Raw genomic sequence first — 13014 nt, forward strand, 5'->3', positions numbered from 1 at the left:
AAAGGATACGCGATGACATGGGGAACAGTGTGCTACCGTTTAAACATAACTGTACCTCGTAGAGCATTTCACTTTATAGCATTAGATTTCCACTTTGTTTAACAAGGAAATCGCAGTTTTCACAGAGAACATATGCAGACAATGTGTGTGTATAGAGTATATATATATATATATATATATATATATATCGAATGATATCACCTTGGGCACACTATAATTTGTCAAATTGTTTGCCAGGATGACTCTGCATAACCAGGTGGATTTTACAAAACTGTTTAAAAAACTGTCCAATCATTTTGCAGGCATCTGTGATTGTCCCTATTTCGCGCGCATTGAACTTTTGGCGGACAAGTTAGCAAGTAGCTTACCAAACTTTATAGTGACAAAGCTGGTCAAGCAGGCATCTGAGTGGAAAGTAAGTCGAGTGAGATACGCTAATTTAATTTTACTTCTACTCAGGAATTCACCAATTGGGTACTGAAAGAACACGGATGGGAGGTGAAGAGATCTCCGGTTGTTTGGCGAGAGTTGTTAGATCGCGGTGGCGTAGGGACCCTTATCGGCGGTGCAGACGAATTTCAGGAATATGCAGCTGCATATTATAACGAATTCAGCCAGATGCCTACAGAGGAATTGCTTAAGGTGGCAGCAGATACCAGCCGATTTCTACTGATGGATAAAAAAGAGCACGAGGAGCAAATCACAAAGAGTGTACCACCACCAAAGATTGTTGTTATTGGAGCATACTGCAATGCGTCAGTTCACCTGCTGCCATATTTAGCCCAATACGGTCTGTTTTCGGAAACCGAGAAAATAGCACTACATTTATATGATGAGTTGGCCAATGAGAAGGACCTTCGAGAGCTTGTAGACTCTCTCAATGAACTGGATGCTCCCATGTTGGCCGAGGTAAAGATCGAAACAGAACTGTCTGCATGTTTAGTGGATGCGAAACAAATAATCTTCTTAAACATTGTTCCCCGAATGCAGCTGAACGTGGAAGAATCAGTGAGCTGTCCAACTAAAACGACGAACTCCAAGTTCGTCACCGTAAAATCTGAGCCACGCAACCAATGGTTGAAACGCCGACATACCTTCCTCACAGCAATTGGTATGCTTATCAAGGCATACTGTTCATCATCCGTACGCCTTCTTGTGGCCGGAAATCCAGGTCTTGATGCTGAATCCAACGATTCACCATCACCCATCAATTTTGATGTGGCGGTGCTGCACAAGGCCACTGCACCACACATTCCATGCATGCAGATAGTAGGACTGGCTGCCGCACTAGAACAGCGCATTAAGTCCACTCTGGCTGTAAACCTAGAGGTTTCTCCGCACAACATCACTGATGTTGTGATTTGGGGTAATATCGGATCCAGAATTTACATAGATCTCAGTCTATCGCGTGTATATCAAAGACATGCTTATGATATCGGAGTACAGGGAGGCGACTGGTATTCTGTACCTACCCTGAAAGCAATACGGGATCCGGAGTGGCTGGTGTTCGAAATGCCTAGCGAAGCCTTCAAAAAACGAACGAAAGCCATATCAGATTACCATGGGTTTAGTCATGCACAAGCAGTCATCCGTACACTTGAATCTTGGTGGAGAAATATGGACGACAAGGAGGGAGTTCATTCGTTGGTGATTGCTTCTGAAGGTAAGTAATAATAATTCGGATTTCTGTAAAGCCTTCGCTACAAAATAAACCCTATTGCATTCATCTTCACTTCCATCAAGCTAAACACCAACAAGATGAAGGGGTTAAGTGGGAGTTATTTAGTTAAAGGTCCATCCCAGATCCGCACTCGAAATCCCGTGACCAGCAGCCGAACTCAGAGAGACCCTTGGTTTCCTCTTGCAAACATTTCGAAAACCAAATGAGGCATCATAACCGCGCGGTGGTAACGTCTCCTCGTTTGGTTTTTCGAACGTTCTCAAGTTAGTTGCCAAGGTCGGCGAAAAGGTCACCACAAACGCGCGCCTAGGGTGCTGTTGGTAAACATCGCTTAGGTGCATGAACCTCATCTAGCAACCAAAAGTTGCAGTTTTTATTGTTTATACTCTGCTAGACAACTTTTGCTTAGGTGCTGTGCAGAAAACGTGGAAATATATGGTGTTTTACTGAAGCTTACATTCCGGTTTTCGCTACCACCAACAGAATGGTATGGCGTCCCGCGGGGTGTGGTGTTCTCGTTCCCAGTGAATAGAAATCCCAAATCCAGCTGGTCAGTGGTTCAGGATGTGGAACTAAGTCCAGCAGCTACCTTGGAAATCGAAGCTTGCGTTAAGGTAAGTTAGACAAACTGTCGTGTCACTCACTTCGTAGAACTAGTGGGATAACAGGGTGATTCCCAATGACTGGAAAGTAAGACCGCAGTGCGGAAATAGCTATTCAGACGCTCAGAGGAACATTTAGTGGAACAATCTACTACATTCAGCCTACGTGGGCCACATATTGTTGGGTATAGAATGAGTACAGGATTAAAACCACAACAGACATTCCCTCTGGATCTGCCCCTTGGCGAGTTACAACATGCATCGCAGCAATGAAAAATAACAACGGTGGAACAAACGAACTGAGGATCATGACGACTGAGCGGAAAAGGATAGTTGGACACTTAGTAATCGGAGACTCATCAACAGATCACTTCCAAATCGATAAAAAAAGATGAGACCTTTAATAAAGGACAAGACTCCTCGAAATTTCGAAAGACCATCAGCCAATCGACAAACTATTGATTTGGAACTCAGCGTTTTATCATTTCTACTGAAACCCTTTGCTGGGTTGGTCATCTCAAAACGGAACACTCAGGATTACTCAAGGACTCTATGACTGCGTATATTTGGGAGAATAAATTATTTATCGCACTTATCAGGATTCTTCCGAATCCTTTACTAAATTCTTGTCTGACTATATAGTGGACAGCGGCCGAAGGTCACTGCAGCCGCACCGGATACTAAGGCGCTTTTCGACAAAAATGTGACTTTCCTTAGGGGAGGTTCACTGAACTTATACTGATATCGTGAATGTTTCTGTTGCTACAGGCGGAACACATATAGATCAATTTGATCGCCTGCTAATCCGGTTACATCCACCGTGCGCTCGTTGGGTGCTGACAAGTTCGCATTGTATTTCAGAAGGCCAGCGTTCGCACCCAAGTAGATTCGACGGTTTTAGCAGCCGACATCTAATAAGGGTTCGGCTCGAGTCCAGCGTCTCTTCTTTGGTGTGGACTAACTAGAGCAATGGCTCCAGGTCAGAGACAGAACTTGGGTCATGAGTTCGAAGAGTGCCTCAATTATCAATTTTTGTTGTGTGGGGGACGTTTCTCAACACATGCATTGTGATTTGGTTGGTAATCCAGCTCCACACAACCCACGTTTTTAAACTAGCATGACGTTCACTGGAAACAATATATGTACATCAAGAATGTCCAGTTGTTTCAAGACGCCGATCATCAAGGTTTGTGCACAAACAGTCTCTAGCCGAACCCGTGACCGTCAAGCCGACCGCAAGTCACAGACCGATCCAAATGTACTAACTCCAAAGTCAGTCTACTTATCTGCGTCCTCATATTCAGGCGAGCTTAGATCTTGCTACATTAATGTGCTCTTAACCTTCTTTGCTTGCCCCTTCCCGTCAATTGTCCACCACCAATCTAGTGACACTTCATACATGCAGCCATAAGTATACTGACTACTCACCTTTCTCGTTTATTATATGCCAAGTGGTTGTGTCCAGTGGAGAATTCTTTTCGCATAGTAAGTGGTAAAAAATCCAACTCAATTTTGCTAACTATCGAGTGGGTCCCAATATTTGGTGTTTTGTTGAAAAAACACTATGTACGTACATCAGGTTTTGTATCAAGACAAATTTCTCAGTTTTTAGAGGACACCAGGGAATCACCGCGAATCAAGAGTAAAGAACGCTTTCCGAGAAATAGGTCCAGTTTCGTCAGCGGGTAATCACGCATTACCCAGGTAGTAACCATTTACTGCCCGTAGAACTGACCTTTCGGTTGTAGTTTGGTCACCCCGAATGAGCACCTGACCAAATCGTAGTGTGGATACACACATGGGGAATGACCTTTGCAAATCTTCACAAGACCAACCGTCCGTCTGAAGTCTAAAGCATAAAAAGCTGTCAAACTACAAATCCATTCTAGATTCTTGATTTCCTACCATTCATCATCCAGAGATATCAGAAAACGAAAAACCCTAACGATTCTCTATCCATTTTTTTCTATCTAAGGACGTGCTTGAAGACTGGACAGCGGTCGATCCAGAGCCACTAGAACGATATATGGAAAGTCATAGAGGTAAGCGCCACTCCAAATCATTTCTCAGAACATATTCCCGCAGGTCTAGAGAAACCGGAAGATTCAAACGAAGTATCTACCGAAGAATGACAGTATAGTTTCAAGAGATTAGAAAAAACGCTTTATTCTTATTTCGAATGCACAAGCATCACTTGTTACATTACTTGTCATACTGATTCAAAGAAACAAGAAAACAAAATGTAAAAGCAGTAAAGCCACAGGAACTATGCACATTAATATAGGGGGACGTGGATCGATTAGTAAAGTAACGAAGGGGATCCAAATGCGACAGCATCACAAGAGGGATAAAAGCGAAAACAATAAAGTCAAACTGGTAGCAAGGAAGTGCGGGATAACGTCAGCAGTACAAGCAGAAGCAGAGTAAAAAAGGCGGAAGTCATTCCCAGTAGTCGGAGATTTACATTCATTTGCGACTGACCTTTTTCGGTTTATCGGGTACCGGGGGAATATCTTTGTGAGCTGACAGTTGACGTTCGAACAAGCTGAGAAGAACAAAAATTCACTCATTCAGGGAACGGAATACGTAATCGCACCTTTTGGTTTTTATAGTAACAAATCAAAGCGTTCGACTATGACCAGCTTTCATTGCATGGTCATCATGAAACCCGTACAGGATATGGTACAAGGAAGATCAATACAGGAAAAAGGACATGTCGGCCTCCCTCAGATGTGGTTTCCCTTCGGGAGGATTATGCACTTAGTCTGGATGCAGTTATTGTTTTCCTAGACTTTCCATGTGTGTTACTCCTCTGAGAAGAGACCATCCCATTAGATCTATCCTAGCATTGACCCTCCAACAAGAGAAACGGCCAGAGGGGATTAAGTACACCCTACTCACGTCGTGGCTTCTCTCGGAAGTTTGTTGCGCTGTCAAATAGCTCAAGCCTATATGTGAAAGATCAAAAATAAAGAGATAGAATCAGGAATCAACACAGACTCAGCCAAACCTGCAAAAGCTGACGACTCCACTGCATCACTTAGCTTAGTTCTATGCTCTTATTGGTCATTGCAACAGAGGTTCCCCATATCGAAAATCGTCTGTAACACAAATATTTTTCGGGTAGTTGATTTTATTATTTTACGCGTTCAACTGCGTATCATTCAAACGATTCAATTTATTAAAATCTCAGGCATTTGCTTTAGGTGAATTGTAGCGACAACGCATTACCTAGTATAATGGTTTGCATCCGACCAGAAGGTACCACATGGAGACGGGTGCTGCAGTGATTTTGTTGTGTCTTGCTGGACCATCGTGCAACTCTATATCGGTCCCTTGGTTTCCTGCTTTGCCCACTATGTCATATCCTGAAGTTGTTTCTGCAACATTCTTCTTTGTGACCCTTTCGACTGCACTTACTACACCCTGGTTCCGGTAGGGACAGTGGCGTGAATAGTGCCATTCTTCACAAAACCAACAGGGCGTGGGCGGTCTTCTAGGAGTTCGTTTTGAATATGACTTCCGTTTGGAAGTTACTTTGCATACCATATCCGGCTGAGAGAATCTGGAATGTCCAATTACTGCAGCATCAGCCTTGAGATTGATGAGATGCTGGCATTCGGTGGTAAGTTTCTGAAGCGTCAACTTTGGATCCTGTTCAATTCGTCTCAGTAGCCGGGTCCGAATATCTGCATCGTGTGGCGATTGAAGACCAGCCACGAAGATGAGACACTTGAATTGATCCTCGGTCATGGAGCTGAGCTGAAAGCGTTCGCATTCTCTGTTGACCACACCGGTATATGTTATGAAATCCTCAGTATCCCTTTTGGTAATCTTGATACACTGATAACGAATATTGAACAAGGAACTTTGCTCACCGAATATTTGGGCCAAAATTTTGACAGCATCTGCGAAACCAAGGTCACGAGGGTGTTTGGGGAGTATGAAATCTGTGAACCGATCGGGTTCAGTTGTCCCCAATTTCCGCAGCAACAGTCGAAGTTTCCATGCATCATCAAACTGAGCAAAGTCGGTTTGAAACATGTCTTCATATTTCTTGAACCAACTTTCGAAACTTCGTCCAGATTCAGCATCAAAATTAAATTCGGTAATCGAGCTGGCAGCAGCATCTGCAGAGGAAGACGGAGGCTCAGCCGTTTTTGTCGCATTCACCGACATACTGCGCATCAGAGATTCAACAAGCCTCATTTGAGCTTCTTCGAACTGCTTCTGTTGTTGCTGTAAAATTAACTGGAGTTGCTCTGTCGAAATTGACATCGTGGGTTCGGGTTGTCGCCAGTTGTATGTCTTGCTGGACGATCGTGCAACTCCGTATCGGTCCCTTGGTTTCCTGCTCCGCCCACTATGGTGTATCAAAAGGCACGGCAGCTCTGCACAGCCCTTTATGGAGACAAAGGAAAATCATTACAACTGTATTTATAGGGTAATCACAGAGTGTTCCACAAGGTCGTGCCGGAATGTCCGTGAGGGGGCGAGAAGCGTCGAGTCAAAGGTGCTTGACTCGGATTGGCTGGCATTCTGACCAATCAGGGCATGCCTTCGTCTGGCCCGTGTCCTGCACGTGACACATCTGTCCAAATGATGTGATGTTCGGTTATAAGGGACGGCTGGCCCCCAAACAGATTTATACTGGCTGGAACTTTGTTCCACAAGGTGGAATCGTGCCAGGAAAGCCACGGGAAAGAAGTCAAACTAAGGGCAGTGGTACCTTGTAATACGAGCAATCGTATTATGGGGCGGCCTGGTGGTAAAGTCATACTACCCACTGCGGTCGAAGTGCGAATGCAGTAAGGCGTTCCTCCCAGATGACCAGCGTATCCATATTCGCGGAAGCAGCGATGCTGCCTTCCCCCAGAAAGGACGGGCTAGAAAGGTTCGGCCCTAAAAACAGCACACTCCGACCACCTAACGGCTGACCATTACCACCGGCGCATTATTCAGTATGGTGGAAATACTTCCAAAGCCGAATAATTTGATTCTGTGCACAGCCGCTTTAGGAGTCAGTCAGGCCCTACAACCCAACGGGTTAGACTGGAGAATCGTCGGCTCCGAGCGGGGTCCCCGAAGAAAACCCAACTTCCGGCTGCCTCGCGCGCGACAAAGGCTCAAGGGTGGGATGCTTCAACAAACCTCACACGTCGGCCTGGGCAACCAGGAAATGTCACTCGTCCCCACAGTTCTTTGTTCATCGATGTCCCTTCCCAATGCCTTTCACCTCACAAGTAAGCGTCGCTTGATAATTTATTGATAGATGTACCTTGTAAAACCGACTGACCATTAATAGTAAACAAAATAACACGGGTGAATCCGTGGAACTTATAACGTCCGTCGTAGTGGGTGGCAAATTGGCAAACGGTCGGTGCTCTGCCAGACATTATACCCTCTTAGGGGTGACGTATAATGTCTCCGAAACATGCATACAGGACTCAAAAGTGACGATGCATCCGGAGGTGCCCATGATGAAATTTGCTTCAATTCTATTCTCCATGTATCTGCTAATCCATAACCCATGACTGGTAGGGTATACGCTGCGGGAGATGCCCTCAGCCTGAGGGCTGAAGGCGCCTTAGCTTGACTGGATTCCTGCCCTTATGCCGTCCAAACAAGCTTAATGCCACTCAAGAGAAAAACAGTGCCTGTTTGCAGTGCTTACGCTCAAAAGCACTGCAGTTCTGAAGCTGATAAGGATTCTTCCCACCGAGACTTATCCGGACTCATTCGTCAAGTAAAAGATATCAACATTGTCATCCTTGAGGGCGATATGAATGCCTGTTCGCTAAAGGTTTTGGAATGACATCTGGGTGATCGATTCGGGGTAAGTGCTCGAAGCACAGACGAGGAAATATACTTCTGCCGTTGTGCGCCGACCATCAATTGCTTCTGGAGAGCACGAATTCTCAACATAAATGTTCGTACAACGTAACTCGTGTGGTGGAGAAGTGCCCACGGAATGGGGTCCATAAAAAATAATATCTTTATAAATGGCATATGGACATTGTGTGAAAACCATAGTGGCACTATCCTGGTAACGGGGGCACCGAAGGTACTTTTTGGCCCTATCCTTCCCAGACAAAAGCAGATCTGAAAATTATCCCAGAATGCCCGAAAAACCCTCAAACTCCACCACAAGAAAGCCAGCAAGCATCCAGGCAAGTCAATCAATCAACTCAGCAAAAGTCGACGAGTGTTCAGGCGCGCCACAAAAACACAACCGACTATGATAAGCGTCCGGACATTTCATAGAATCGCGGCCGATGACCACAGGTGTTCTCAAAACACATGACCTGACAGCCTGAATCAACGCGCCTTAAACAGCAAGAGGTCCCTTCTATTCAATTCAATTCATCAGCTATAAACCGTGTGCCATAGGCACGGTGGTTACGGTTTCGATCACCGGAAAAGTGGGATACAAAAACAAGCCTTGGAGGCGAAGGCATGCTCAGTATGTTCTGAAGGCGGTAGGTTTGATGCACGAGCGCCATCGACTGCACGATTGGGTCATTTCCGCCAATGTCAATAACCATTGCTGATTTGAGTCCCGGGGTCCCCATCCAGGAAGGCGGCAGTTGCCCACCCAACTTAATTTACAGGTTAGTGTTTTCGTACTTCGTTGCCAGGCCCCTTGTAACTTTTGCACTCACTTGTCTGCAATAAAACTGTGTTGTTGTTGGCGATTCTTTCTCCGACACTAAGGCACTGGAACGGGAATAGCAATCGGTTACAACAGATTTGAAGTAGATACAACAGGTTCCAGCCTGCAGAATCATACACCGATCACATTCGTTCTCGACAGATTCCGAGATAGCGACGTCACTTCCAACCACAACCAACAATAACCACCTTTCTTGAAAGGAAAACTTTCTTTGACTTTATTGATCGTCAAGCACTACGGCAGTATCCCTAGTGCAAACATGTATCCATATATTCTAAGCCCTGCCTAAAGCGTTGTAAGCAGACTCCTGTGAGCGCATGAAGGTCTATGTTAATCCATCGTCAGTAGGACCGGCCAAGGCTGCCCTCTCAATTATCCTATTCAACTTCGTCACCGATAGGACCAACTGGACATTCATAGCGGCTTACAGACGCAGATGATGATTTCCAAGATAGATCCCTCCTTCTTCTCTCAACACGTACGATTCAGCAAGCGACCCCTGTGAAGAGAGACAACCCACAGGAAAAGCCTCGCATTCCTTCTCTCTGTGTTCGTCTGTCATTGGGAAGTCATCGTCCCGAATACGTTGAAGTATTCTGCAGGTTGATTAAAATACACATGCCAGTAAAAAAGCTTGTTGCAACCTCTCCTGGGGACAAAAAACGTATCCGCCACCAAGAGACTGGACCTTACCGTCGTGTGACAGTTCGTGTATTTCCGCGACCCGTTTAGTTATACTGGGGGGTGTCCGCTCGACAGTCACAGTCTCTCATACCAGGTCGGTCAATGGTTAGAGGTCGGACGAACACAGTTCCTTGGTACTCCAGGTCGGGGGTCGGAACATGTGTGGCGACGTGTTCCGTAAAATGGTAATGTACTTGCCTTTCCAGTCGAACACCACTACCTTGCGGTCAGTGCCGAAGACTTCGGTTGAGGACCCTAATCGTCTTGTCTACGTATGGGCGCCCTTGCGGTATCGAGTCCACGTACAACCATGAACCGCACATATACAAATAAACTCGTGTTACATCGGCCGTCGCGAGGTGCCATCAAATGGGCCACCTTATTTGTTGCATAACGGCCGGTCAACAAGTTGTTCTTGCTCTCACACCGGACTCGCTTGGCATTCATGTGTTCTGTGTATCAGAAGGAAAAATTCAAGATGCAAGCACAGTGGTTCAGCATCACTCTCCACTCGCCTCCGGCTGGGGCACGTCTGGCGATCCAGAGGATGCGGCAACAGGACGTGAAGGGGTTGGTATCGTCCTAACTCACCGGGCGGAACCATCCTTGCTTGTTTAGATACCCACTGACATTGACTGGACGCGTTACGATTGCTTCGGCTGTGTGCTGACCGCAGGCGGTTACCACACAGTACTAGCTTCGGAAATAGCCGACGTCGTCTGGCCACATGGTGTCCTTCAACGGCGTGCCAGCCAAGAACTCAAATTGACCACATTGCCATTAGTTACCAATGGCGCGGATCAATAACTGACTGCCGCTCGGTTTGGAACATATTTGTGGATCCGGACCACGCACTCGTCCGGAGTCGCTTCTCTCTTCGTTTCCCAGGGTCCCGTAAGGTACGGAACAGTTGTCTGGCAACTGAAAGACTGGCAGATCCGGATGTTAAACGAAATTGCCAGAATTGTCTTCTAGAGTTTCTCTCATCAGATGCGAATTCATATTGGGACGAGATCATTACTTCTTTGCACATGACCTGGAGTTTTTGCTTGTGGCACGGCGCTACCAGGCTCACTAAAGCACTGGATATCAGACCGAACTGCTTAAATCCCGGAGAAATATCCCAGCCAGTCCTGAAGATAACCTGATGCGACAAATTATCAGACTCAATTGAAAGTGAGCGTGCGAACCGACCGTGAAGTCTGTTGGACACATACAGCCAAGGAAATGGAAGAGGCCCAGAAAGCCGGTGATGCTCGAAGATCATTTCAGGTGATCCGCGCGATCGGTCCCCGGAAACCTCCTGTGAGTGAAGCTACCAAGGATCAGAAGGGAGTGACCAACCGGTCGGCCGTATACTTTGAAAGCAGTTACTGTGGCCACCAGCCGCCACTCACCTGGAGCACACAGTTGACGTAAACCCCTGGATGGTGAACGTGGAGCCCCTTACGACCTCGGAGATTTATGACTGCATATATTCTTTGGAGCACCACTGAGTTTCTGGTCCAGATGATCTCCCAACAGATCTACCTCAGTCAGCGCTTGCCTGATCTTTTTGCTCGCATTTGGAGAAAGGAGACTGTCCTAGACAATTAGGGGGAGTCGGTGAGAGTGCCCACTTTCAAAAAGGGGTTCGTAGTGAGTGTGGTAACTACAGAGGAGACTGCTTCAGTCCGTTTGTAATGAGACTGCTGACGTCAGCTTCGTCGCCTTATGGTGGCTCATGAAACACTGACTCGAAAGAAGCAAGCGGGGTTCCAACCTGATAAGGGTCACGTTGACGAATTGTTCACAATCCGTCAGGTGCTAGAACAACGCCATACGTACAAACGACCCACAATTTTAGTATTCCTGGATTTCCAAGACGCAGTCCACTCGGTTGACCGGTCTATTCCCCTTGACGTGCTTATGATCAAGAAATGTCCCGGAAGTTTGTGCACGTAAGTTATTTTTAATCTCAGACTTCTGAACGAGTGAGAATATACGGATAGCTCTTCAAAGTGGTGTCCATCAGGTGTGTTTGCTCACTCCATTCCTATTTAACTTCGCGACCGATGAACTAACGAGACGAACGCTGGAGGGCCTCCATTATCCCGGTGTTCAAATAGCCTGTGACGAAAACCTTGTATGTCTTGAATTCCCCGACGATATCGTTCTCGTCTCCGAAGAGAAGGTGCAGGTGCTTTTGGGTCCTTTGGTATGCACTTTGCACCCACAAAGTGTAAGGTGATGCTCCTGCAGTCACTTAACACGCCACTTACAATCCAGGGAGAGACTCGAAGTTGTGGAGCGTTTCACATACCCTGGAGGTTGCATTAGTTTTGATGTGACGGATTAGATCAATGCACGAATCTGCAAGACCCGGATCACGTTTTTTTAATTTGAGGTACCTGTGGAGTCAAAGCGGTTTATCTCAGAATCTCAAGGGACGTGTGTATCAAGCTAGAGTACGGGCTGTTTCGTTGTATGGCTGTGAGACTAGCTTTTCGAGCAGCGGAACTGAGACGTCTTCAGGTGTTCGACAATCGTTGTCTCAGGATCACAGCTCGTGTAGGTTGGTGTCGAAGAATCCGTAGTGAGGCAATTAAGAAGCGAGTTTTCGGTTGTTCACCTTGGACTTCCATTGAAGTATGACCAGCACCAGCAGCTGCGTTGGCTAGGCCATGTGTTGCGTATGCTGAACCATCGTTGCCGGAGATAGTGCTGTTTTCCATGCCTGACTCAGAGTGGCGTAAGCAGAGAGGCCAACGCTTGACCTAGTAGAGGGGTATGAAGGAGATTGCGAAACGTTTGCATGCTCTCGGTGCTACTCGTCTTCCAAGATGGGGACCTCGTGATCCCCACAGCTCCTGGTTGGAGTCACCGCAAGATATGGCTGCCAACCGACGTCAGTGGCGTTCTTGTCAATTTCTATATAGATTGGCTGAATGAGTGTCTCGATATGCAGGCACTTCAAAATGATTGTAGTGAGGTACCACTAAGTCCCTTCCCCGTCCATCTTTATTTTCTTCTTCATAACAAGGCCTTCATGGTTGTACGGCAGCGAAGCATCAGTGCTGAATACTGATGTCAAGCTGTACATGATGGTGATGAACTTTGGGCACACAAGGGATGAGTTTCTGGAAGCACAAAAACCGGACCACGCAACGAGAATGGGTGAAATACTACGAAAATTAAGGAGACTTACAATTTATACGTCTCCGATCGTATGTAGTCGAACACATGGGAAATATTCACTTGTAATTGATTTTCAATCGGCGGGACCCAAGCGTTGCCGTACAGTTTGGCGACCTGTTTGGGACCACACAAATCCAGTGCACCTGAGAAAGTGGGAGGCCAGTTCTTATGTATAGTGGGGTTATATATATATATAT

The 13014-nt window shown here is 46.3% G+C and overlaps 1 protein-coding gene across 1 annotated transcript; it reads left to right on the plus strand.

Moving 5' to 3' along the window:
* Positions 1-284: 284 nt before the first annotated feature.
* T265_13353 (hypothetical protein) lies at positions 285-4413 on the plus strand (the record flags this gene model as incomplete). The annotated part of the gene is made up of 5 exons (XM_009168493.1): positions 285-415; positions 460-1663; positions 2165-2295; positions 4259-4325; positions 4354-4413. Coding segments are annotated over 5 exons (1590 nt in total), but the record flags the coding sequence as incomplete, so codon positions are not given.
* Between the last annotated feature and the right edge of the window lie 8601 nt (positions 4414-13014).

Source organism: Opisthorchis viverrini (assembly GCF_000715545.1).
Source record: "Opisthorchis viverrini unplaced genomic scaffold opera_v5_59, whole genome shotgun sequence".
Taxonomy (NCBI): domain Eukaryota; kingdom Metazoa; phylum Platyhelminthes; class Trematoda; order Opisthorchiida; family Opisthorchiidae; genus Opisthorchis; species Opisthorchis viverrini.